General features: G+C 42.6%; 1 protein-coding gene across 3 annotated transcripts in view; it reads left to right on the top strand.

Moving 5' to 3' along the window:
- The window catches only part of prkg2l (protein kinase cGMP-dependent 2, like), a 48,154-nt gene that overhangs the window by 6,476 nt on the left and 15,104 nt on the right, over positions 1 to 26,574 (top strand). For 2 of the 3 annotated variants that reach the window (XM_072583571.1, XM_072583573.1), the window contains 13 exons: positions 1,767 to 1,933; positions 3,238 to 3,351; positions 4,328 to 4,433; positions 5,124 to 5,187; positions 6,787 to 6,864; positions 9,038 to 9,132; positions 10,552 to 10,620; positions 11,719 to 11,817; positions 13,896 to 14,037; positions 14,384 to 14,520; positions 20,148 to 20,237; positions 23,141 to 23,282; positions 26,118 to 26,281. In XM_072583571.1, the coding sequence (XP_072439672.1) occupies positions 1,767 to 1,933; positions 3,238 to 3,351; positions 4,328 to 4,433; positions 5,124 to 5,187; positions 6,787 to 6,864; positions 9,038 to 9,132; positions 10,552 to 10,620; positions 11,719 to 11,817; positions 13,896 to 14,037; positions 14,384 to 14,520; positions 20,148 to 20,237; positions 23,141 to 23,282; positions 26,118 to 26,281 (1,467 nt within the window). The remainder of the gene's footprint in view (positions 1 to 1,766; positions 1,934 to 3,237; positions 3,352 to 4,327; positions 4,434 to 5,123; positions 5,188 to 6,786; positions 6,865 to 9,037; positions 9,133 to 10,551; positions 10,621 to 11,718; positions 11,818 to 13,895; positions 14,038 to 14,383; positions 14,521 to 20,147; positions 20,238 to 23,140; positions 23,283 to 26,117; positions 26,282 to 26,574) is intronic. The other variant, XM_072583572.1, reaches the window with a different exon arrangement.

Below are 26,574 nucleotides of genomic sequence, written 5' to 3' on the forward strand. Positions count from 1 at the left end.
CAAAGAAATTAGTTTGAAGCTAAGTTTCAACCCAACAGAAGAATGTAGCCTGTGTGTTGTGACAAAGTGTTGAACTGGTCTTCATAGCAAAGATTAAGAGATGAAAGCATTGCTGGTTCAGTTGGTGCTGCTCTTACTATCGAGTCATGCATTTTTTTATTTCAAGATCCTCTCCAATGCTTCAGGTCAAAATCCATGCTGTGTTCTGATCCTGGCTGATGTTACAACTGGACAATCAAACCTGATGCATCATATTTCCTTTTACTTAATGTGATGGTGATTCTCTGAAATATGGAGTAAAAGGCTACAGGTTTTCATTAACAAAAACATAGAAGTTTATTAAAGAAATTAAAACATGCTATTGAAATATGGAACACCTTGAAAGATCTTAGTACAGACACTTAACAAAAAATCAGCTATTCCCCAACACCATCACTACACAGCGATTCAAATCTAGGGAAATTATCCTGTTATAACAAACTTCTAGGGATAATTTTATTGTTTCTCTCCAGTTCCGTCCTGTCAACTGTGAAGTTGTCATATCTGAATATTCACAAGATTTTCCCAGTTGTTTAATAATCTACAGGTTTCTAATTAACTACTCTTTATCTGGAAGTTTTACACCAAGATAACTGTGCTTTATCTGCACTGATCTATCCTCCTTTCTCAGAGAGAAATTATGTTTCCCTCAGATCTGACTCAGGTCTCCTCCAAAACTGTCCTAACAGTTTTCAATATCTGGATTTTCTAAGGTAAAATCAGTACTTAATTCTTTGGAACCAAAAACAAGATAACCCATTTGAATGTTTACACTCCCTGTCATAAACCTAACAGTTTAAACAATTTTCCATTGACACATCAGGCATTTTGCAGTCACCTGCTCTCTGACACATATACACATACACACAATTAGTTCATGGTTCTTAGATTAGATTAGATTACTTACAGTGTAGAAACAGGCCCTTCAGCCCAACAAGTCCACACCGACCCGCCGAAGCGTAACCCACCCATTTCCCTACATTTACCCCTTTACCTAACACTACGGGCAATTTAGCATGGCCAATTCACCTAACCTGCTCAGGTTTGGATTGTGGGAGGAAACCGGAGCACCCAGAGGAAACCCACGCAGACACGGGGAGAATGTGCAAACTCCACACAGTCAGTCGCCAAGGCGGGAATTGAACCTGGGTCTCTGGCGCTGTGAGGCAGCAGTGCTAACCACTGTGCCACCGTGCCGCCCGAAGGCCATTCTGAAGGGAACACTCTGAACTTGTCTTTTTTAAAACCTTTCACAAAAATTTCCAACATACATATGCCACTAGTTTGAAATCCTAGCTCTAAAGATAATATCAATCAATGTTCAACTAGCATGCGGCTTCCATTGCAGCTGAGATTCCATTACAGTAATGGGAGATGACTGTATTGTCAGAGATGATGTCTTCTGGAAGAGATGTTAAGTTGAGGACCCGACTGCTTGATCTGTTGGATGTTAAAGATCCCATTACCCTATTTCCAAAAAGGGCAAAGGGAACCCCTAGTATCCTGTTCTTTAACCCTTAATCAACGACCCAAAAATAGATCATGTGGTCACTATCACGTTGCTGTTTATGGGAGCTTTCTGGGCTACCATATTTCCTACCTGATAACACTGACTAAACTTAAACAGGGCAACATTGGCTAGCTTTTGAGATGTGCAGGTCATGAAAAATGTTACATAAACGCAAGTCTTTCTTTTCCGATAATCAGAATGATCATGTGTTCGACAGCTTAAAGAAACTAATCATGGATGCGATAATGTGCAATGACTTCCTGAAGAAGCTGGAGTCCCAGCAGGTGAGGGAGATTGTGGAATGTATGTACGAGAGGAGCTACCAGCAAACCGACCTCGTCATCCAAGAGGGAGAGCCAGGAAATCACCTGTATGTTCTGGCAGGTGGGTATGAATGTGATGAGGACTCACTGAGGTGCACCCTGTCCCATGAGGGAACACGTGAGCAGGTTCTAGCAGATATGGTAGAAATGAGGAGCACCTCCACCTGTGTTTCTTCATGAAGAGCAGCTCATGGTTCAGCAGACTGAGTAAAGGCAGTGAGGAATTCCTGATGGAAGGGGAATAAGGCTTCTCCTATTGGACAGTGCAAGCTTTGTCATTCTTTACAGCCTGGTTTTAGTAACAAGTCCTAGTCCCCTCCTCCCATCCCTTCATCCCATCCTCCCATCCCCCTCCCCTTTTCCCCCTTATCCTTGAGTAAGTGTCTTGTTCACAATGTGTTAAGTGGATTGCAAAGTAAGCATTACTGTGTGCCCAAGGATTGAGTTCTTTTTGAAAACAGACTGCTTCCCACTTGTGAATGTGAAATATTTCTGTGTGGTCAGAACTAATTCATCAGCGGTGTGGGAAGTAGCAGAGAATATCAGAGAAGATTCCCAATGTGACAGATTACTGGGAGAGGTAGACAGCATGAAGATAAATTACTAGGTGGGGTCACAGTAAGGGGTGAAGTAATGAAGTCTGAATCAGACTGAGATCGAGGATTGTGAAACGGAGGAGAGGTGCAAAGAAGATGTATCAAAGTGTAGACAAGACCAGAATGATAGGTTATCAACAGTCCCTTATACATCCAATAGGAAGCGCTTTATTCAGTTTGAGGGGAGAAGGTGAAATTTGCCTGTCGGGTGTGTTGAGGTGTATAGTGCAGGTACATTTATAACCAGACCTCTTCCTGCACTGGAAGATTATGCATCAATATATGTAAGGGCATTATATAGTGCCAGCGACCCAGGTTCAATTCTATGCTCAGGCAACTGTTTGTGTGGAGTTTGCACATTCTCCCAGTGTCTGTGTGGGTCTCCTTTGGGTGCACCAGCTTCATCCCACAGTCCAAGGATGTGCAGGTTAGGTGGACTGGCCATGGGAAATGTTGGGTTACAGGGATAGGGTGAGAAGGGTGGGTCTGGGTAGGATGCTCTTCAGAGGGTTGGTATGGACCAGATGGACTCAACAGCCTGTTTCCACGCTGTCAGGATTCTATGATCATTACTTTTTGACAAGAGTAATACACTTCAATATTGCCAGGCAGTTTCAGGTGCATCCACCCAATACTATGACAAAAGCAAATAAAGGGAATCATGGGGTTTCCACATCCACTTTCCCTTCTCAGTCCAGTGTGTTGTGATCAGTGCTGAATAAAGTCAAGGTGCTTTCGTTGTGAATAAACTTTCAATTTATTTTTTCAGATGGGATTTTGGAAGTTATGCAGAATGGCAAGCTATTGGGACAGATGCAACCTGGGACAGCATTCGGGGAGCTTGCGATCCTGTACAACTGCAAGAGGACAGCTACAGTTAAAGGTAAGAACTGCTCCCCGTGAGGGTTTGTCTTTGTGTCTCCCCCTTCCCCCCCCGCCACCCACCACATCAATCTCTCTGTCTATAGGTTCACCACTATACTGTAGTTACGTACTGAATACAGTGTGTTCTGAGTTTCTCAAATACCCAATCGTAAATGCAGCACCAAAGACAAAACGAATATGGTTTTTGTGAAGCTGAGGAACTGATCCCTGCCTGAACAATGTGTGTGAGTGTGTGTGTGTGTGTGTGTGAATGTTTCCTACATACCTGCATCTTTACTTAAATATCCCTCTCAATAAATAGCATTACTTCTTTGTTAATGCTACACAACAATCCAAATTTGTCACACCCTGAGTTTTCCCAGCAGTGCTAGTGATTTAATTCTCAACCAAAGTTAAAATTGCAATTATTCCCTGATTGCCATCATTGAGAGGGTTCTCCCCGTTCTTGAGTAGAATGCTGACTGCATTCTGAATTAAAAATCACACAACACCAGGTTATAGTCGAACAGGTTTAATTGGAAGCACTAGCGTTCGGAGCACCGCTCCTTCACAGGTGGTTGTGGAGTACACGGAGCAGCGCTCCGAAAGCTAGTGCTTCCAATTAAACCTGTTGGACTATAACCTGGTGTTGTGTGATTTTTAACTTTGTACACCCCAGTCCAACACAGGCATCTCCAAATCATGCATTTTAAATGTTAGAGAAACACCATCTCCTGATAACAAATGCACTTAACTAAGCTTGTCTTTATGGCTGAGGACGGAGTGAAGACATTTTGTCCTTTTCCCAATTTTATCACTAAACACCACAGTCTTGAGTGAAACCCAAATGAAACCCCACCCTTTAGGTTTATCTTTTACATGGAAAAATGGAGGCCTAGCAGAGACACTTTGGGCCAAATGGCCTCCTTCTGTGCTGGAATAATGCTGTGTTTCTGTCAAGTGTGAGCTGGTCCAGAGCTGTGTGTTTTTTTCAGCTGTGACTGAGTCTTGGATTTGGGTCCTGGATCGTCAGGTTTTCCAGAGCATCATGATGGAAACAGCACAGGCGAGAAACAGGAAATATTTCAACTTTCTCAGCAGGTGAGGACACTGAGCCAACCAGGTACTGAGACCATGGACCAAGGTTATGGCTGGTCCCATCATTAAACTGGTATAAATCATGCACAGGATGCAATGGCTACCACCTTCTAAACCCTGTAGGTAGCTGTAGATACTTCCAGATACCTGTACACAGTTGTAGATATCTATAGATACCTGTACATAGTTGCAATTAGCTGTAGAAACTGTATATGCCTATAGGTATTTGTATATACCTTTAGATACCTGTAGACGGCTGTAGATAACTGTAGATATCTTTGCATACCTTCAGATATATGTAGACATCTGTTGATACCTGTATATAGCTATATATAGCTGTAGACAACTGTAGATGGCTGTAACCTTTCTTCCCGAAAACAGCAGAAACTCTGATTGGACTTCACTGTAACAAACAGAAGACAGAAAACTGAAGAAACCTACAAAGAGAACACTGCCTTGTTCACAAATTGGCCAAGCTTTCACAGTGTCTAATAAAAAAGAGCTAAGTATCTTGTTTTCCATGTGTTGTGGTCTCTGAGCAGGGAGCAGAGTTGGCATTTCACAGTTTATGTTCATACGCAAGGTGAAGGAACTGCATTCTGACTGTTGTGGTGTGAGCGAGTGCAGACCCTAAGTCATTTTCGATGAAATAGCTTTTTAAAACAAACATTTTGTGCTTTCTTTCTCACCCAGTGTTTCCCTACTGAAGGATTTGCCTGAAGAGAAATTGTCCAAAATTGTAGACTGCCTGGAGGTTGTGAGTACTTTGTAAATGTCTTTTCCTAAATTAGATAATGTCACAGAATTCAATTCATTACATAACTCAAAGCCATGCTTTATTAAAACTTCAATTCCCCTCCTCATAAACATCGGGTCAGTCAAGGGACACACTGATAGCAAGTCAGTCACCTGAGCTTTTAATTGACAAAATGTCTGTTTTACTCACATCCCGTGAAAGGAGAAGGATGTTATTGGAAAGATAAGAATTTCATTGTTCAGTGATCGTTTCAAACTCAGAGACATTGAACTTGATCTGAAGTCTGTGTAACTGGGTGGACAAAGTTAAAACTCACACAACACCAGGTTATAGTCCAACAGATGTATTTGGAGGCAGTTGCTTTCGAAGCACTGCTTCTGAGTCAGTTCAGATGTCAGGATTATCCTTCCTGAAATCATCTGGGAGCTGCAGGACTTTTGTTGGGCTTTGAGTCCTGCACTTATTGCCACATCAGAACGGGATATTTGAGTGACCAAACTGGTCAGATAACTGAAGGGATCAAAATAGTTTCAGTTTCAGTTTCAGTGTCCTGTTCAGATCATCAGTAAAACTGCATAACATCAGGGTTTCAACTGTGTGCAAGTGGATCAGTGGCTGTCTTTAATGCATTGGGAACACACTCTATTTTTGATTAAAATCTTTTACATCTTGTTGCTAATATTTGTTGGGGTTTCCCAATTGTCACCAGGGCACCCAACAGGTCAAGCATAGCGTCTGATCACCACCTGTTGTTCTGCCTGTGTTTATAAAGCACTGAGAGCCACAGACACCTGTTTTGTATCCCTAAGTATGACAAGTCATTAAATCATCATCATGTTATACCACAGTAACATCACTCACCTGTAGGCAATGGCACACCGTTATAATAATACCTGTTTCCACTGTCATTTCCACATGAAATTTAAATTTGTCTTTTTTTTAACATGATAATGAGATGTAGGCATCACTGACTGGGCCAGCATTTACGGCCAATCCCTGCCTGTGTGGAGTTTTCATGTTCTCCCTGTGTCTTTGTTGGGTTTCCTCCAGGTGCTCCAGTTTCCTCCTACAGATCAACAATATGCAGGATAGGTGGATTGGCTGTGCTAAATTTCCCATAGTGTCCAGGGATGTGCAGGCTAGGTGGGTTAGCCATGAGAAATGTGGGAGTATGATAGGGGGCTAGCTCTGGGCAAGATGCTCTTTGGAGCATTGGTGTGGGCTGAATGGCCTCCTTCCACAACCACCTAATGAAGGAGCAACGCTCTGAAAGCTAGTGCTTCCAATTAAACCTGTTGGACTATAACCTGGTGTTGCGTGATTTTTAACATCCACATTAGGTATTCTACGGAGGGAACAAAAAGCATCACATGTTGCTCCTCTGCTCTATTCATTGAGTCAGGCTTTGAAATGATGTGGAAAAGAACAACATCATTCAAAAACAATAATATAAATGAGGTCTCTGATCTGATAGTTACATAAATTGTCAGAGGTTTATTTATCAGCCAGCGATTTATTTATCTTCATTACTTGGCAAACCATTTTTAAAGCTTACTTTCAATGTCTGATCCCAGTATGCAATCTCTGCCTCTCTGATAGGATTATTATGATCAAGGAGATTATATCATACGTGAAGGAGAACAAGGCAACACCTTCTTCATCATTGCGAAAGGGAAGGTAGGGAGATCGTTTACAGTTATCAGTAATGTTTCAGAATGTAAGAATGCTGTGTACTGGTGTTGCTTGGAGCATTTCCTGGTAATCCTGAACAAGTCTGACAGGTTTGTGAAGATCATTCTCTGATTAAAGTGCTCTCTGTGCTTGGAAGTTGAAATCACACTTTGCAATATTCATGTCAGTGTGATCCTGTGGGTAGCATTCTTGTCTCACTTTGAAGATCCCGGATTCTAAGATCACACAGTGGGGTAGGAATGAGGAGGATTTTTGTATCCCTGAAGATGGTCGCTTTACAACCAGGGCAATGCACTCGTGTCCTGACCCAATATCTATCCCTCAGCTAACATCACCAGCACAGATTCTCTAGTTGTTATAGTCCACTCACTGAGTAATGAAAATTGCTGTCAACAGGCTCCAAGGCCTGCTTGGTCTAGTGTAAGAGAGGAGACTACTTCCTGGCCTAACTGGGTAGTCTCTGAGTGTGGGAGAAAGTGAGGACTGCAGATGCTGGAGACCAGAGTTGAAAAACACAGCAGGCCAGGCAGCATCCGAGTGAACAAGATCGGGGTGGAATTTTCCCAGGACCAGAACAATGTGGGAAATGGTGAGTGCAATGTGAATCATATGAGAAGGCCATCAAGGACCTTCACGTCGAGACCAAAACACTCATTATCAGCCTCGTCACCAAATTGACCTTTATCACAAGGGAGCTGGAGCTTACACACAGGGAAGCTGAGTTATGATGGTACAGGGTGTTGGTGAGGCCACACCTGGAGTACTGTGTACAGTTTTGGTCTCTGTATTTATGTTTTAGAATGCACTAACATTAGAGACAGTTTTCAAAAGAGATCCATGAGGCCAATTTTTGGCACGGAGGGTTTGATTCATCAAGATTGACTAAACAGGTGAGGTTTTTATTCATTAATTTAGAAGAATGAGGGGTGATCTTAGTGAAATGTACAAATTTCTGAGGCGCTTGAAGGGTAGATGTTGAGAAGATGGTTCCGATAGTTGGAGAATCTTGAATTAGAGACATAGTTAGAGAGAAAGGGGACACTCATTCACAACTGAGATGTGAGGAGTTACTTCTCCCAGAGAGTAGTGAATGTCTAGAATTCTCTATCAAAGAGACTTGTGGAGGCTAAATCACTCAAAGTACTTAAAGAGGAGAGAAATAGAGTTTTGAAATTTTGAGGAATTGAGTGCCGTAATGAGCCTATGCAAAAGTACAGTTAAGGCCTACAGCAGATCAAGGTGGGACAGACTTGAGGGGCTGAAAGGTCTATTCCTGCTTCGATGTTTACATCTTTGGGATCTTACCTCAGTAATTTGCAGTTTCCTATTCCCTCACCCGCCAGATAGAGACCAGATGCTGAGAATTTCTGACCTGGAGGTCAGAGCAGGACTGTGCCACACTAATTCCACGCCTACAGCATGTGCCAGCTATGCAGGCACTGTGCGTGTAACAACAGAGTGGCCGTGTCTTAATGTCTAAGGGAAGTGTAGTCATCAGTCAAGTCAGGGAGAGACCCTTTAGTCAGAGGGTGAAAAAATAAGGGGCATGGGCCGGTCAGCCTTTGATAAAGGGCTTTTGCCCAAAATGTCAATTTTACTGCTCCTCGGATGCTGCCTGAACTGCTGTGCTTTTCCAGCACCACTCTAATCTAGACTACGGTCAGCCTGTGGGCAACCAGTCCAGGGAGCTGTGGGAAAATGGTCAAGAATTGCATAGATATTGGTCGGGGGTCAGGGGACTGGTTGCGGAGTGGACTCAATGGGCCGAATGGCCTTACTTCCACTCCTATGTCTTATGGTCATTCATTGTTTGTCCTTCTCAGTCGACCAAGTAAGTGCATCATGGTGAGTCCTCAGGTCGGTCCACTTACTCCACACAAGACCTGGTGGACACTCCTCCCTAACATTAAGCCTCCCAAATAAACAGATTGACTTTTTTATTCATTTAACTGCCTTTTCTCTAAGCAATCTCTGTGTATAATCAGCTGTGATGTACATAAATGTAACAGTGAGCAGAAATCCTTTGGTTGGGAAGTGTCACGCTGTCTTAGGCATGTGATAAATTGTTCTGATTATGCAATTTCTTGTAATATGTGACATTGTTCCTATCTGTGTTTTAACAGTGAAAGAATTGATATAGTTTGTCGATCTGGTACAGGTCCGTGTGACACAGACCAGGGAAGGAGATGAAGACCCACAAGAAATCAAGACATTAGGAATGGGAGAATACTTTGGGGAGAAAGCATTAATTAGGTACAGGATTGTGAAGCACACAAAATGACAGGAGTTAAAGAAGAAGGCAGATTGCAAATGTCGCATTTAATCGGTGAAAGGCCTTAGTGATTTTTTAATTAATTTATTCATGGGACTAGGGCATTGCTGACTGCTTCAGCATTTATTGCCTGTCCCTAGTGGCCCTTGAGAAAGTGTCAGTGAATTGCCCTCTTGAACTGCTGCAGAGTATAGAGACTCTCCCAATGCTGTTAGGGAGGGAGTTCCAGGATTTTGATTCAGTGAATAAAGCATTCTGAAATGTATTTTAATCATTGAGTGTTTTGTATCAATTATGGGAAACACAAAAACCTTCACAGAGAGAAAACCCAGTCAAAACAAAATTTGGAAAATACTGTACTGGTCATTCATTTTGACCAGAATGTCACTCTTGCAGAATAAGTTAGATTCCCTATAGTATGGAAACAGGCCATTCAGCCCAGCAAGTCCACACCAATGCTCTGGTGAGGAATCCACCCAGACCCATTCCCCTATACTTACCCCTGGCTAATGCACCTAACACTACGTGCAATTTAGCATGGCCAATTCACCTCACCTGCACATCTTTGGATTATAGGGAGGAAATCAGAGCACTGAGAGAAAACCCACACAGATGCAGGGAGAATGTGCAAACTCCCACAGACAGTCGCCTGAGGTGGGAATCAAACCCAGGTCCCTGATGCTGTGAGGCAGTAGTGCTAACCACTGAGCCACTATGCTGTCCAGGAGGGTTTGCTACTTGAATTTGTATTTTTTATGAAAATGTCCTGATGAATACAATATGAAAATCTTCATCTAAAAGTATTTTGTCAGCAATACATGACTAACTACAGATATTAATCTGAAGAGTTATTTTTAATTAACAAGAAATGAAATATATTGAATTAAGTAGTGCAGAATTGCAAATTATCTGAAACTACATCAGATATAAGTCAAGAATGACAAAGCTTCATTTCTGTCTGAAGTGAGTGCATGCAAGATTGGGATTGGCCAACAGATTTTTTTTATTCAGTCATGGGATGTGGGCGTTGCTGGCAGGGCCAACATTTATTGCCCATCCTTCGTTGCCCTTGAGAAGGTGGTGGGGAGCTGTCTTCTTGAACTTCTCGACTCACAGTGCCCTTAGTGAAAGAATTCCAGGATTTTAACCTAGTGACAGTGAAGGAGCAGCGATATATTTCCACCCTGAATTTTTTTTAGGATTAGTTACTGACTGTACTGACTATACATTGCTGACTGCCATGTCATATATGTATAAAATCGACAACCTGTGAATTGTAATGAGTTTAATTTAGTAAGATAATATTTTAACTCTGAAAGAGAGGACAGTCAAAGGAAAAAATGATTTTGCCCTGATCTGATTTTTTTTCAGAATTTACAACTTCTTCTTTCTTCACACAGTGAGGATCTTCGTTCTGCAAATATCATCGCAGATGAAGATGATACCCAGTGCTTGGTCATAGATCGTGAGTAAGTTTCACCTCAAAGATGAACATGCCACCAAAATTATCTGTTGGGTTTGGAGGAATTTGGATGCTTTATCGTTTTACCTTTGATAGAATCATATAGACTCTTCAGCCCATGTCCCTGTGTTATGTCTTTCTGAATTCCTTTTGAAACATTTCTGTTGAATCTCGTTCCATTGCCCTTTCAGCCACTGCCTTCCAGATCACAACAATTCACTTTGTATAAACATTTCTCTTCATCAACTCCTGGTTCACTTGCCAATTATCTTAAAGCTGTAATTTCAGGGCACTGACCGTCCTGCTCGTGAACACAGTTTCTACCTCTCAATAAACACCCCTAGTCATTTCAAACATCTCGATTAAATATCCCCTCTCCTGCTCTGCCCAGGTTTCATTTCAAGATGCTTATTCTCAAATGAACTGTGCAGCGATTAAATATAAGAGTGTGAATCATTCACAACTTACATTGATAAATAGCCAAGTAGTGGAATGATTAGAGAGTTGTTGATACCAGAAAAACAATTTGATCCGGGAATCTAGTTACCTGATGAAGGAGCAGCGTTCCGAAAGCTTACGCTTCCACAGGACTATAACCTGGTGTTGTGTGACATTTAATAACACAGAATCATCTTCAGCTAACTTTCTAATTACAATTAGTTTGACATAATGAAGGTTGAAATTTGCTTCTAGTCAACAAATTAAATAAGTTTTCAATCTTAAACTTTCCATGTCTCCCTTCCATTTTCTAACAATTATGATGCTTTTGAACATATATTTACACTGGAATGTGTCAAGTATAATTACAAGAACATCAACCTTTTACACTACTTTCCAACAGTGAACGGGAGGAGTAGAAATTCTGTTCCCATGAAGCATGATCACCAGAGGTCTCTGTGACAGAAAGGTTTCAGCTGTTATCGTTAATATTTCATGATATGGCCCACAAGAACAACATTGAGAATGGTTTTTCCACATGTGAATTATAATATCCTTCAACTGGAAAATTGTTATGCAACTTTGTTGTCATTTCATGACAGAACATAACTAGATTTGCCTTTTTTTAAAAATGCACATTTAAACATGTTTAAAATTATGTCCCTAGCATCTTTAACCAAACGGTTGGTACCTATGAGGAGTTGCAGAGCCACCTGAAGGAATACGTGGAACAGTTGTCCCGCAGCGATAAGAACAGAAATGCAACGTCAGTATTCTCTGGATTTGTGAACTATTTCACATTGTACCACTGTGATAGCCTGGTTGGGACAGAGCTTTGCTGGTTTAAAACAGTCATTTTTCAGTCAGATCTTGTATGTGGGTTTTGTGAATTTACAACCCAAATATAGACACAGCTGTACCTCACAGTGGGCAGCACTCTAGTCCCAAGGCTGTGGGTTCAAGTCCCACTCTACAGGATTAAACACTAATTGCAGGCTGGACACTGCAGTGCAGGAGTGAGTGAGTGATGCACTCTTAGAGGTGCCATTGTTCGTTCAAAATGTAAAACTGAAGCTTGGTTTATTCACAAGTGCAAGAGAAGGACCTTGGGTGCACTATTTGAAGACATGCACGGGAGCTCTCCATGGTGTCCTGGCTTTGTTCCCTTAAAACCCTCCAAAATAACTGCACAGTGTCAGTCCCCTGAACTGAGGAGATTCTAAATCTCTTTTTCTTTAGTCCATGATACCAATCCAGCTCCCTCAGAGCCAGCTCTCAGAGTGAGCAGAACCCCGACACTCCTTTTTTTTTCTCAACTGTAGTGCTTAAATTTTAAATTTTGTTTTTAAAATTTTATTAAACAATTCACAGTTTACAAAACAATTAACATTAACAGCTGTATACAGAGAAACAGCAATTTTACAGGGGAGAGGGGCAGCAAAGCCAGGCCCCAAACCCCACCGTTCAACCAGCTTTCAGGGAAATGAGGACACACCTCAAATCCCAGTTTCAATCATCACAAAACAGTAACAGTGACATTTGTACATACAAGACAGTTCAATTACATATAAAAAACAGTGCATACAGTACAGACCCCCAGGAACCCAACAGGTTCTCCCCCATCCCCGTTCCCGTCCCCATCCCTCCCATCTTCCAGTCACTCTAAGGCAGCCTGCCCATATGCATCTTCTGGCTAAATCTCTTTTTTTTTGTCTTTTTCTTTTTTTACTTCTTCTTTTTGTGAAAGACACAAGGTGCATGAATCTTTATTCAAATTTCCACCACCAGGAAAAAAGGAAACACCCGAGTGGCCAGTGACAAGCAGTTCCCTTCACATCAAAGGGCAATGCTGTGTGAAAATCTCATTTTATTATTGGTCAGCCAGGGCTTCCTGATTGGCCCAGGTGAACAATTCTAATCAAGGATCTCATAGTCAAGGAGACTCGCCTGGTTCCAATCATTCCAGAAAATCTCACCCCTTCTCTACAAAAGCTTTTTAAAAACATTACCATGTCCAGATTCTGATAGAGATTGACAGGTTCAATACTCAGAAATCATTACTCTTTGCTTGGGGAATCTAAAGCACACTGCATAGTGTCACAATAGGACATGATCATTTCGGACTGAGATCAAAGAGTGATGAGCCTTTGAAAGGGTTGTGCTTACTCTATCATTGAACATCTTTAAGGCTGGGATAGACATAGCTTTAGTCTTGCAGGAATCCGGGGATCTGGGGAGTGGGTAGGAGTTCAAGCAGAGATTAACCAGAATCATACTGAACAATGGAGCAGGCAAAAACACTGATTTTGTTTTAGTTCCTGTATCAGAGAAGTTTTTTTCCATTTTAAGAAATCTCATAAGGTTTTCCGATCTGAGAATTAAGCAATTTTTCTTTTGTTAAATAATTTTCAACTATGAATAGTTAATGTTTAATACAACAGAAAATGTTAATGAAGCATTTACACTTGCTCTGAATAATCATTTGAAAACTGTAAGCAAGCAGAGTTAATTTCTTATTCATTCCTGGATTGGGGGCATCATTGGTTGGGGCAGCATTTATTGTCTGTCCCCAATTGCCCTTAAGAGGGTGGTGAGGAGCTGCCTACTTGAAGTGCTATATTCCATTTGCTGTAAGTAGGACAGAAGATACTTATTTTCTGACCTGCAGAGATAATAACTGTTGATAGTTTTTGCTGGTTGCTGGTTGATGTTGACTGCTCTTCGTTCCGAAGGTCACAGTGCCCATTGATTCTTTAGTTCCCTCACATTTCTGTTGTTGAGTGTTAATCAAACTCTTTTTATTTCTGCCCCCCCCCCCATTGCCCATTCCTCCACCCCCCTCAGGCCTCTCACGTTTGCTGCCTCTGAGTGCAAGGAGACCTTGCAGCTCCGGGAAAAAGTTGCCAAATTCTCCAGTTCCTGCCCTTTCAAAAACTTTGACATCATTGCCACTCTGGGCATGGGAGGCTTTGGGCGTGTGGAGCTGGTAAGTGAGACTGGGAGAAAGGTAATGTGGGACATTAGGGAAGGATGGACAATGACCCATAATGATGGGGAATGGATGTTTGATGAGCAGTATGGGCTGAAAAGCCTCTTTCTGTAATAAAGCTCTGAGGTGTTAATGAATAAATAGAAATTTGTTGTAAACACCATTACTCAGCCTGACAGGCAAGATTATAAGAGAAATTTATAATTAAGGGAAAACAATGCATTATTGTACTGCGTCCCCATATATGAGTCATACACCATCATCTCAGTTTTAAAATCCATGATATATTTTTCCATTAATACTGGCCGTTACATTGTGTTGCAATGTATTTTGATAACTGCAGGTGAAACTGAAGAATGAAGACACCACATTTGCCTTGAAATGCATTAAAAAGAAACACATTGTAGAGACTCGACAACAAGAGCACGTGTATTCGGAAAAGAATATCCTGCTTCAGACAAAATCCCCATTTATTGTGAGGTAGGTAAAGCTGTATTCAGAGGGCACAGTCATTTGGGGAGATGGTGCCTTAGTGGTAGTGTCACTGGATTTAGTAATCCAGAACCCCAGAACTCCTGCGCATATAAGTTTGAATCCTGCCATGGCAGATGGTGAGATTTGATTTTTTTAATTCTTGAGTTAAGAGACTATTTTAATGGTGACCATAAGGCCATTGTCAATTCTTGTAAAAACCATCTGGTTCACTAATGTCCTTTAGGGAAGGAAATCTGCCATCCTTACCTCATGTGACTCCAGACCCATAGTAATGTGGTTGATTTTAACTCATCCTTTTGGTAATTAGGGACAAGAAATAAATGCCAGACTATCTAGGTGTCTTTATATGGGAGTATGCGCCCATATGTAACTATGTGTCTAAAGGTAAGTGTGTACCTATATGAAGACGTGTTCTATATTTGTGTGTCTATTTGCAAATGTGTGTCTATGTGAAGATGTGTGTCTATAAAGTCATAGAGTTTTACAGCACAGAAATAGACCTTACATTGCAACTTGTTTCTGCCAACCAGATACCTTAGGTTAATCTAGTCCCATTTGCCAGCATTTGGCCCATATCCCTATTCATATTCTCTATTCATATACCCATCCAGATGCCTTTTAAATGTTGTAATCATACCTCTGGCAGCTCATTCCATACACGCACCACCCTCTGCATGAAAAGGTTTCCCCTTAGATCCCTATTAAATATTTCCCCTCCCACCTTAAACCAATATGAGTATCTGTCTACATGTAGACATGTCTATATGTAGGCACGTGTTTATACGTAGATGTGTTTCTGTGTGCAAGTTTGTTTAAATCTGTTTCAGTTTGATATAGTCTTCCAGTTATGGACATGTTTTACTAGTGACTGAGACTGAGTCATATCCAGATGTTTGCTACAATATAGATCAATTATTGTTTGGTCACTGCTTTAGATGGACAAGTCGGAATCAATTACACAGCATTCGCAAATTTCCCAATTTTCCATTTGGTTAGGCTATGTCTGTGGAGAAACAGAGTCAATGTTATTGGTCAATTACTTTGTGAAGAGCTGTGAAAATTCTGACTGACAGGTTTTAAGCAAGTTCAGAGGCAGAGAAAGCAGGACTGGGGAAATTGAAACAAAAAGGGAGGATCTGTGATAAGGTTAGTGGGAGGAGTGTTTAAATATCAAAATAAAATGTTGGTGTAAGGCATAAAGAGATGGTCATTAAACAGGAAAGGAGCAAAAGATGAGTTTTTTTTAAATTCATTCATTCATGGGATATAGGCTTCACTGACTGGGCCAGCATTTATTGCCCATCCCTAATTACCCAGAGGGCAGTTAAGAATCACCCACATTGCTGTGGGTCTGGAGTCACATGGAGACCAGACCGGGTAAGGATGGCAGTTTCCTTCCCTAAAGGACATTAGTGAACCAGCTGGGATTTTCCAACAATTAACAATAGATTTTTGGTCATTGTTAGAACCTTAACTCCAGTATCTTTTATTGAATTCAAATTCCACCAGCTGCTGTAGCAGGATTTGAAACCAGATCCCCAGAACATTAACTGAGCTTCTCGACTAATAGCTTTTAGTGATATTACCACTAGGCCATTTTCTCTCCTGTTTAAAATAATGGTTTATTAGAAGCTCAGGATTCAGCTTGCAGAATGAACAGAGGCCATTTGGCCCATCAAGTCTGCATCAACCCTCCAAACTTGGTTAGAGACAAAAAAAACCTGCAGGTGCTGGAATCCAAAGTAGACAGGCAGGAGGCTGGAAGAACACAGCAGGCCAGGCAGCATCAGGAGGTGGACATTTACATGTGAAACATCAACTTCCCCACCTCCTGATACCGCCTGGCCTGCTGTGTTCTTCCAGCCTCCTGCCCGTCAACCCTCCAAACAGCGTCCCAGCCAACCACCCATAGCCTTGCATTTACCATGGTGAATCCAGCCAACTTGCACATTGGGAGGAAATCAGAAACCCACGCGGACACAGGGAGGACATGCTAACTCCACACAGACAGTCACCCAAGGCTGGAATTGAACTCAAGTCCTTGGCGCTGTGAGGCAGCAGCGCTAATGACTGACCCACCTACTTTTCAGCAAAATATTCATCCCATTAAATTGTCAATCCAGAATGTTTGATTTGCTGTATTTGATTGGAAGAAGGACAGCTGTGAATTTGCCAGATGAATGATTCTTGTCAGTAAGTTCACGGTTCATGACATTTCAGAATTGCCCAGTTCAGTGTAAGACTTTTAAAAACTCATTGTTTTTCCCCTGCCCTTCTCTTCCAACCCACGCTTTGGTTTTGGTAAAACCCTGAAATTAACTCATTACCCCTCCTCCCTGATTAGCGTGTTTTAATGTTTTAGTGACCAAAATGATGACAGTCACTTTCTGACTGGGATCATGCTTCAACCTCCATCTGAGTGGTGTTATTAAGATGACTGCTTTTTAAATTTAAAAAAAAATGGAGCGTGTCATTTTCAGATGTCATCAAAAATCCAAGAATGTCTGTCCAGGTGGCCCAGGAAAAATAAATTGATTTTCATTGGATTGTGTGGCAGATGACAAAACTGTCTGTTGCAGCTGCCTCAAGAGGAGCAAAAAGCATTCTTTAATCATAGAATATTTCAGAATAATTTAAATCTAAAAGACTTTGCTACAAAGTGGGTTACCTATTGATGGATTTAGAGTTGCACCGTACCAATCCATAATGGATGTTTCAGTTATCTGGTAATGTTTCAATCATTTAAAAAAATTTGTTTTTGTGCATAGCTTTTCAATGTAGACAAATCATGTGGATGGAAATGTGCATTGGTGATGCTTTCACATGTTCACCACAGTCGTGGAGTTGTATAGGTTTGGAATGTTATCTGATTTCCATCAATATTGGGGAGTTGCCAGTGTTGGACTGGGGTGGACAAAGTCAGAAGTCACACGACACCAGGTTATAGCCCAACAGGTTTACTTGAAATCACAAGCTTTTGGAACATTACTCCTTCATCAGGTAAAGTCACCTGACAAGGGAGCAGCAAATAATACTGGATAAAGGGGAATGAGAGGTGACCTCAGGGAAACTTACAGAATTTTTACAGGATGTGACAGGGTGGATGTGGATGCAATGTTTTCCCATGGCTAGTTAGACTACAACCAGGAGTCATAATCTCAGGATAAGAGAAAGGCTATTTAAGATTGAGATGAGGAGGAATTTCTTAATTAAGACCATGGCAAATCTTTGGAGGACTGTCAAAGCCCAATCATTGAATGTGTTCAAAACAGAAATTGAGAGGTTTGTGGAGACTAATGACATCAACAGATGCAGAGCTAGAGCAGGAAAATGGCACTGAGGCAATGACTGAATTCGGTCAGGCTAATGGGCTGAATGGCCTATTCTGTTTCTAAGTAAATGTTGATGAGCACTGAACTCAATCACTTATCTGAAATTGGTGAGTCTAATTAATATTGACACAGTGTCTTTTCGTGCCTTCTCATCTTGTTACTGAAATAGGAACAAATTCACAATTGTATTAGTTTTGTTGAGTTGAACAAGGTTGGTGGAGTTGGGAATTTATTCTGGCTGAGGGTCTAACTAATTCTACTTTTCCTGCAGACAGCATCAACAAAGTGCCTTGGTAAAGCTGGACAGCTGATTTGTGACGCCAGCAGCGTGGGTTTAGTTCCTGCACTGGCTGGCATTACCATGAAGGACTCTTCTTCCCAATGTCCTCCATCACCTGAGGCATGGTAACCATCAGGTTAAACCCCACCCAGTCATCTCTCTCTAATGAGAGAGTAGTCCTATGGTCCTGGTAAGTAAAGTCACCATAGTCTTACCAGACCTTAGGGCTGCTCTCTCATTACAGAGAGATGGCTGGTGATGGTTTAACCTGAAGGTCACCATGCCTCAGGTGAAGGGAGAGGTTGAGAAGGACAGTCCTTCACTGTCACCTCAGCCGGTGTGGCTCTGGCATCTTTACCTTGTGTAAAATCCTTTAAAATGGTGAAAGAGCCTGGAATGTTTCACAGGAGAAACTGACGCAAAACTAGTGAAGTAGAAATTTGGAAGGGGTGACAGGATGGGCTTTTACCAGGATTTTAAAGAGCATCTGAAGAGAAGAGGATTAAATGGAGAGGCAACATAGGAAGAGGGGACAATGATCCAGTCCCTTGGACCTGGGTCTCATCAAGAGCTGCCATAACTCCAGGAATTAGCCAATATCCAAGGAGAAGGCGGACTGAGGGGGAGCAAGGAAAGGCACTAGGTCCCTCTCCCTTCTCTGACAGTCACATGGACCTTGGTCTGTCTGTCAGCATCAAAGTGGGACGGTAGAACAGAGTTCATGTTTCTGCTTCTCTGAAGAAGTGTCACTCAAAAACAGAGCTGCTGAGTTTCTCCAGCATTTTCTGTGATTCCTTTACATTCCAAGCATCCACAGTAAATTGCTTTTACAAAGGAACGATAACAGGAGTAGGCCACTCAACCCGTCGTGCTTGCTCTGCTGCTCAATAAGGTGACAGCTGATCTGATTTTAATCTCAACTCTACATTTCTACACATTACCCAACAATCTTTCATCTGCTCGGTCATGAAGAGTGTATCCACCACTTCTTTTGAAAGGTTTAAAATCTCTGCATCCATTGTTTTTAGAGGAAAAAATTCTAAACATTCATAACCCTTTGAAAGAGAAAGAATATTTCCTCATCTGTGTCTGAAATGAGTGACCCCTTATTTTTAACCAAATACCTAGATTCTCCCACAAGCTGAAATATCCTTTCGACACTCACCTGCTCAAGACATGTTAGGATCTATTTATCTTTATTCCTTCATGAGACATAGGTTCCATCAGCAAGGCTAGCATTTGTTGCTCATCCCTAATTGCCCTGGTAGTTTGTTAGGACCTTTTCAGGGTCAACCCAGTTGCTGAGGTTCTGGAGGACAGATCAGATGAGGAATGCAAATACCCTTCCTAAAGGATAGTAATGGGCCAGAGAGATCTCTCAATAATCAAGGACCATTTCATGGTCACCTCACTGAGTCCAGCTGCAGATCAGTAAAAGCAAAAGTCCTGTAGATCTAAAAAGCACAGAAAATGCTGGAGAAACTCAGCAGGTTTGGCAGCCGCTGTAGAGAGAGAAACATAGTTAATATTTTGAGTCCAGTGTTTAGAATGCTAGCTTTATATTCTGATCATATTAATTGAATTTAAATTGTATCAGCGACTTTGGTTGAATTTAACCCTCTGTACCCAGAGCATTAGCCTGGGCTTTCGGAATGCTAGTTCAGGGCTCTTTCTCCTTCACTGTCACTGTCAAAATCCTGGAATTCCCTCCCTAAGGGCACTGTGGGTCTACCTACAGCACATGGACTGCAGTGGTTCAAATAGGCAGGTCACAAACACCTTCTCAAGGGCAACTAGGGACGCGCAGTAAATGCTGGTCCAGCCAGCAATGGCCACATCCCACAAGAGAATATTTTTTTCAAAACCACTGTCTCCCTTTAATCAGTAGAGGATGAAACTAATTGCTGTAACTCACAGAGGAAAGATTGGGTTTTGATGTAAGGCTTTTGCAAAATATGCTTACGGAGATCGCCTGACCCTGAGCTTGCTGTCTCTTGTAGATTGTACCGAACTTTCCGAGACTCCAAGTATGTGTACATGCTCCTGGAGGTGTGTCTGGGAGGTGAGCTATGGAGCATTCTCCGTGACATGTGAGTGTAGGTGTTTTACGTGTTCACGTGTTTTATTACATGTGCAATGCCTTGTATATCAGCACAAACTGATCTGAGAAGCTCTGAGATCATAGACATGAGCAGATGGCAGCTGGAACACACAGGGGCTGAAATTCAAGCTTCATTTGTTGATGGCCCTGAGCTGAGTCCATTTGGATTCATCATATCGTGTTCTGGGCACTTCATCTCCAGAAGGATACACTGGCCTTGATGTGCTGTAAGATTTACTGGGACAATAGTGAGATTTAAAGGATTAAATTAGGAGGACAACCCAGATAAACCCTGGATTAAAACCCCTCTCGAATTTAGAAGGTTCAGGACTGGTCTAGTTCAGATATTTGAAATGATTTGACAGGATGGAAGAAGAGACACTAATCATCCTAGAAGAGGAGATCAGAATAAGTGGCCATAGCCTTAAAATAGGGCCATCCTGTTCGAGAGAGAGGTGAGGAAGTCCCTTTCACATCGACTATGCTGAAGATCTGAGCTTCCCTCTCCACACAGAGTCTGCAGATGCTGTAGGGGACCATTGCAACTTCCAAAACTCAATCGATTTACTATGAGCTGAAAATATCAGTATCTGGTCAGTGGGATGTTTAGATCGCCCTCCCCCCAAAACACTCCTTGGTCATAGGAGGGTAAAGTCAGGGGCATTATGGACTGCAGGAGCACTTTGCTGTTAAACAGAACCTGAAACCAGTTGGGAATGAAATGCTGGTGTTACCTAGAGGCTCCAACACACTCACATGGAGTGAGCTCTCAAACAGTCGATTTGAGGAATCCAAGATTTGCTGAGCTGACACTGAACACCATCTGAATGCAGATTGATAGAAACTCTAAGGGCTGGAGAAGGAGAGGCAGTTGATAGATAGCCATCAGTCCCTCAGTAACTATCATGAAATGCTGTGGTATTTGTCAGAGAGCAGACCATATTCTCCTACCAGATTGATTTTGGAGCAGTAGAGGCAGACAAACACACTCGGGGCATTGTAACAATGAACAAGTGGATGGAATTGTATTATACTGAGTAGTCATTAGGATGGATTCAATCACAGAATTGTCACAGTACAGAAAGAAGCCATTTAGCCCATCATGTCTATGCTGGCTCTTCAAATAAGCATCTTAGCTAGTGCTATTCACCTGCCTTTTCCCCACAGTTCTGCACATGAACCCATTTCGCATTAAAGTTAGAAATGGGGGTATTGACAAGGAATGAAGCCTCTAATTTACATCAGTTTGAAGATTCCTTTTCCTGCCCACTTCTTCCTCTCAGCCTTTATACCCAAAAGAGAGGGCCTCTTTGACTACTGCAGCTGTCCTTCCCCACCATCACCACCTACTGCTGGAAGTCCCAGCACAACTGCTCAAGTTCCCTTGCTCAGTGCCCTCCCTCAACATTGCCCCCTACTGTTGAGATACATTGGACATTTTGCTGCCGATCCAACTTAAAGGTTGAAAGAGGAGTCAGTGCATGGAGCCAATAGCCTGACCTTGTCTTGCAGGTTCACTAGCTCTACAGTTACTGTCGCTCCAGTATAGGAGAGCACAAAGCCAACTATCAGCCAGCTACATTCAAAGAACAAAACCATCTGAAACTCCTCATAGTTAGGGTGGCACGGTGGCTCAGCAGTTAGCACTGCTGCCTCACAGCAACAGGGTCCCAGGTTCGATCCCAGCCTCAGGTGACTGTCCGTGTGGAGTTTGCACATTCCCCCGTGTCTGCGTGGGTTTCCTCCCACAGTCCAAAGATGTGCAGGCCAGGTGAATTGTCCATGCTAAATTGCCCCATAGTGTTAGGTGCATTAGTTAGAGGGAAATGGGTCTGGGTGGGTTACTCTTTGGAGGGTTGGTTTGGACTTGTTGGGCTGAAGGGCCTGTTTCCACACTGTAGGGAATCTAATCAGTCTGTGGTGGGAGTGGAGCAGTTGGGGCTATCCAATGGGCTGGTCACATGGATGGATTGTGAGGAGCTAATTTAAGACCGAACAATGCTGGATGAGTTTGGCTGGAGAATTACAAATTCCTGAGCAAAGGTGATCGAGAGCTCAGGCCCAGAAAGACAGGTCAGTTGAGCTTCCATTTCTGTTGTAGCTTTCCCTCCGTACTATATCTCAGACACTCTTCACAGCCTAATTGACATGTTTTCAAAGTACAATCACAGTTGTAATGTAGGAAACACAGCAGCTAATGTCTGCACAGCAAGATCCCACAAACTGCAAAGAGGCAGTGGCTGCGGTATTTGTTTTAAAGGATGTCCTGATTGAATTGCTTACATCACGAAGATGGGATCCAGCTGAATATTTTCTGTAAAGTAATTCTCGCCGGTCCTCCCGAAGAGCTACTGAGGCTGTTTAGGATTTTGGAATGCACATTTCTGAGGTGATAAACTGACTTCCCTGTAACCAAACTGTGAATAGGTAAATGGACATGTGAGTTCACCTTCCCACACCTTTGCATTTCAAACTGGGAACTCCTTGAGGCTAATGTAACCTTGAAATCATCACGAGGGTTAAGTCCCCTCTACACTGTCAGACCAGTCCTGATTGATGGGCACTGCTGCTCCATAGTTCCTTATGGAACAAATATAAACACCTCAGGGGGAGCATTAATAAAATTACCACTGTCTCTGCACATGTTAAATGTGAACCCTTTTCCTTCACTGTTCAAGCTGACAAATCAGTCAGTGTTAACCAGCTGGATACTGTAGACAGCGACACACTCATTGGCAATGATAGACAGATACAAAACAGCTACAACAAAGACTTGATTTTGTATAACACCTTTCACATAATAAGATGTCCCAAGATAACTCTCAGGAGAAATTGCTAAACCAAATAAAGTTTGATTTCCTGCCAAGGCTAAATTTGTACATTCATTTTCAGGTGTTTCTTCGATGAGTCGACAGCTCGGTTTTGTGTGGGCTGTGTGGTCGAAGCCTTTCATTATTTGCACAATCGAGGAATTATTTACCGGGATCTCAAACCAGAGAACTTGTTGTTGGATAAAGATGGATATGTGAAAATGGTATGTCTGGTGGAGTCTGCCTCCCTGCCTCCCCATGAACACAATATTCACCCATTAGAGCTGAAGAAATAGGAGCATGTGTAGGCCATTCGGCCCTCAACTGTGCGGTGCCATTCAGTAAGATCGTGGCTGATCTTTTGCTCCATCTTCAGTTTCCCACCCAATCCCATGTTGCTTCATTCCCTAAGAGACCCAACATTTGTCTATCAAACAACATCAATGTCTTTCAATTACTAACGTCTGGAGGGATCTTTACTTAGCACAAATTTGAGGAACGGGGTATTTTGAAGTTAGGATTATCAATGCTGATTGGTTATATTTAAGGAGTTTTGACCACTTTACCTCAGACTTGGCCAACCAGCAGCTTTTCCCACCTTTGATATATAAAGTGTCGATAGAGAATGAGCAATACCATTTCTTTCACTGTCCCTGTTACATTACTCCTGTTGGTTCACACCAGCACTGTGCGAGGCCTCTCTTCAACTATTTCCGAACATTCCTGTTGGTTTGTAACACCTCCATTTTCAGATGTGAGCAGACCTGACCAAGAATGAGAGACAGTATTTACATTCCATTCACAGTGCAAGCACTTATTCCCCAGTGGATTGAAATCTATGTTGGAAATGTGTTTGAGAGTTTCCAGGTAACTTTTGATCACCTGCTGTGCTGAGTCTGACTCTGTGTTGGGTTTTTAACCAGCCGCAGTGGGAATCCCAAATGAGGTGTTTGTGTTTTTGATTCATTCATGGGATGTGGGCATTGCTGGCTGGGCCACCATTGATTTCCTGTCCCTAGTCACCCTGGAGAAGGTGGTGGTGAGCTACCTTCGTGCACTGCTGCAATCTTTGACATGCAGTGCTGTTAATTCTGGGAGTTCCAGGATTTTGACCCAGTGATATTGAAGAAATAGCAATATATTTCCAGGTTAGGGCGGTGAATGGCCTGGAGGGGAACTTGCAGGTGGCGTTCCCATGTATCTGCTGCCCTTGTCCATCTAAGTAGAAATGCTTGTGGGTTTGAAAGGTGTTGTCCAGGGCGTCTTGGTGAATATCTTTGCTTGTCACTTTAAGGCAATTTGGTATTGCATTGCCCAGTGAAGTTGAAAAGTGTGGTGCTAGAAAAGCGCAGCAGGCCAGGCAGCATCCAAGGAGCAGGAAAATCGACATTTCGGGCATAAATCCTCTCACTACACTTGCCTAGTGAAGTGTCTGGATGCAGGGGCAGAATCACAGTGACATCCAGAAATACCGGAATATTTACAAAAGGTCTCAATTTCTTTGTTATTTCACCTGATTAGATTAGATTAGATTACTTACAGTGTGGAAACAGGCCCTTCGGCCCAACAAGTCCACACCGACTCTCCATAGAGCAACCCACCCAGACCCATTCCCCTACATTTACCCCTTCACCTAACACTATGGGCAATTTAGCATGGCCAATTCACCTAACCTGCACATTTTTGGATTGTGGGAGGAAACCGAAGCACCCGGAGGAAACCCACGCAGACACGGAGAGAATGTGCAAACTCCACACAGACAGTTGCCTGAGGCGGGAATTGAAGCTGGGTCTCTGGCGCTGTGAGGCAGCAGTGCTAATCACTGTGCCACCGTGCCGCCCAGAGAATTAGCTATGCCTACAAAAGCAACTCTCAGTTTCACATTAGCAAGTTCTGTGGGCAGTGAGTAGATTCTTTTTAAATAGAAGTCCTGAAATTCACATTATAAACAAGAACACAGAAGCTTTCATTACACAAACAATATAGCAAGTGAATATTAAAAGCTCACACACTGCAGATATTCCATTGTAATCCTCAATCAGTCTTTGTTTCAGAATTATGAGGTGCTTTGAATGCAGATATAAAGAGGACCTGTTTCCAACAGCAGAAGTGTGGAAAGCCAGTGAACAGGGATGTAGGTTCATTGGAATAGCAAGTGCGGGGGTCCTGAGGTCAGTGTTTCAGCAGCTCACAGGGACACACTGTAGTCTGAGAGGTGTAAGGCTATGGATGCACTCCAGAAAATGCTGCTGGAAATTTTCAGCTACCTCCTGCACATGCTGCTAACCCGAGGCAAGAACAGAAATCGCTGGAAAAGCTCAGCAGGTCTGGAGAATCTGTGGAGGGAAATCAGAGTTAATGTTTCGGGTCCAGTGACCCTTCCTCAGAACTGTCAAGCAGAGGTTCTGGCTGTAACCAATCCTACGCCATTATCTGGTAGAACGCTTCTCTCTCCTTCCCTCTCCTCCTCCCCACTCAGAAGGCTCTGAATCTGGAATTCTGTCCCCACCAGCTTGGGAAGTCTCTATCATTGATTTTATTTTTAAGGCTGGCGAAGACAGGATTGTTGTTTTCTCAGAGAATACAAGGATATGAAGAGCAGATGGGAGAGTATAGAGGCAGTTGATCAGCCAAGACCATATTAGGTAATGGAGCAGGTTGGGTGGGCTGAAATGGCCTCACCCTGTTTGTATCTATCGAATTATAATTTCTCTCTCTCTCACTATCTATCCCTTTCCCTCTACCTCACCATCCTCCCTCCTATTCTCTCCCTCTCTTACCATTTCCTGTCTCCTCCCTCTTTCATTCTCTCTTCTGCCCTTCTACCCTCTCCTTATTCCTCACTTTTCTCTCACTTCCCAACTTTCTCTCTCACTCTCTCAACCCTATATCTCCAAATTTGTTCTCTTTTTCTCTCACTCTCCATCCCCTCCCTTTTCTAACTCTCTTTCCCTCTCTCTTTTTCTCCCTTCCCCCCTTTCTGTCTTCTCTCCATTTCTCTCTCCCCCCTTCTTTTCCCTCCTTTTTCTCTCCTCACCCTCTGTCTATCTTTCTCTTAGGCTGATTTTGGCTTTGCAAAGCAGATTGGTCTTGGCAAGAAGACGTGGACATTTTGTGGAACGCCCGAGTACGTAGCCCCTGAGATCATCATGAACAAAGGCCATGACTTTGGGGCAGATTATTGGTCTCTGGGGATCCTGGTCTTTGAGCTGCTGACTGGAAAGTGAGTACTGAAACCTAACCGGAACCTTCCGGGCCCTTCTAGAATGTTTTGAAGGGCGGGGCAATGTAGCTGTATTGGGCAGAAAGTGAAAGTTCAGTTTTTCAGGAGCAGCTTCAGGTTTTGCTGTTAATTGCTCTGAACCTATTGATGAGTAACCTTTCCCACCTGACATGAACAGGAACCTCGTTAATATTCATTAGCGTGAACAAAACTCATAAACATCCCAATCTGCTGAAACCCTCTGTTCAGGGGCACAATCCTTTCTCAGTCAAGTGTGAGAAACACATTTGTTC

The sequence above is a fragment of the Chiloscyllium punctatum genome, chromosome 13, assembly GCF_047496795.1.
Source record: "Chiloscyllium punctatum isolate Juve2018m chromosome 13, sChiPun1.3, whole genome shotgun sequence".
Classification (NCBI taxonomy): Eukaryota; Metazoa; Chordata; class Chondrichthyes; order Orectolobiformes; family Hemiscylliidae; genus Chiloscyllium; species Chiloscyllium punctatum.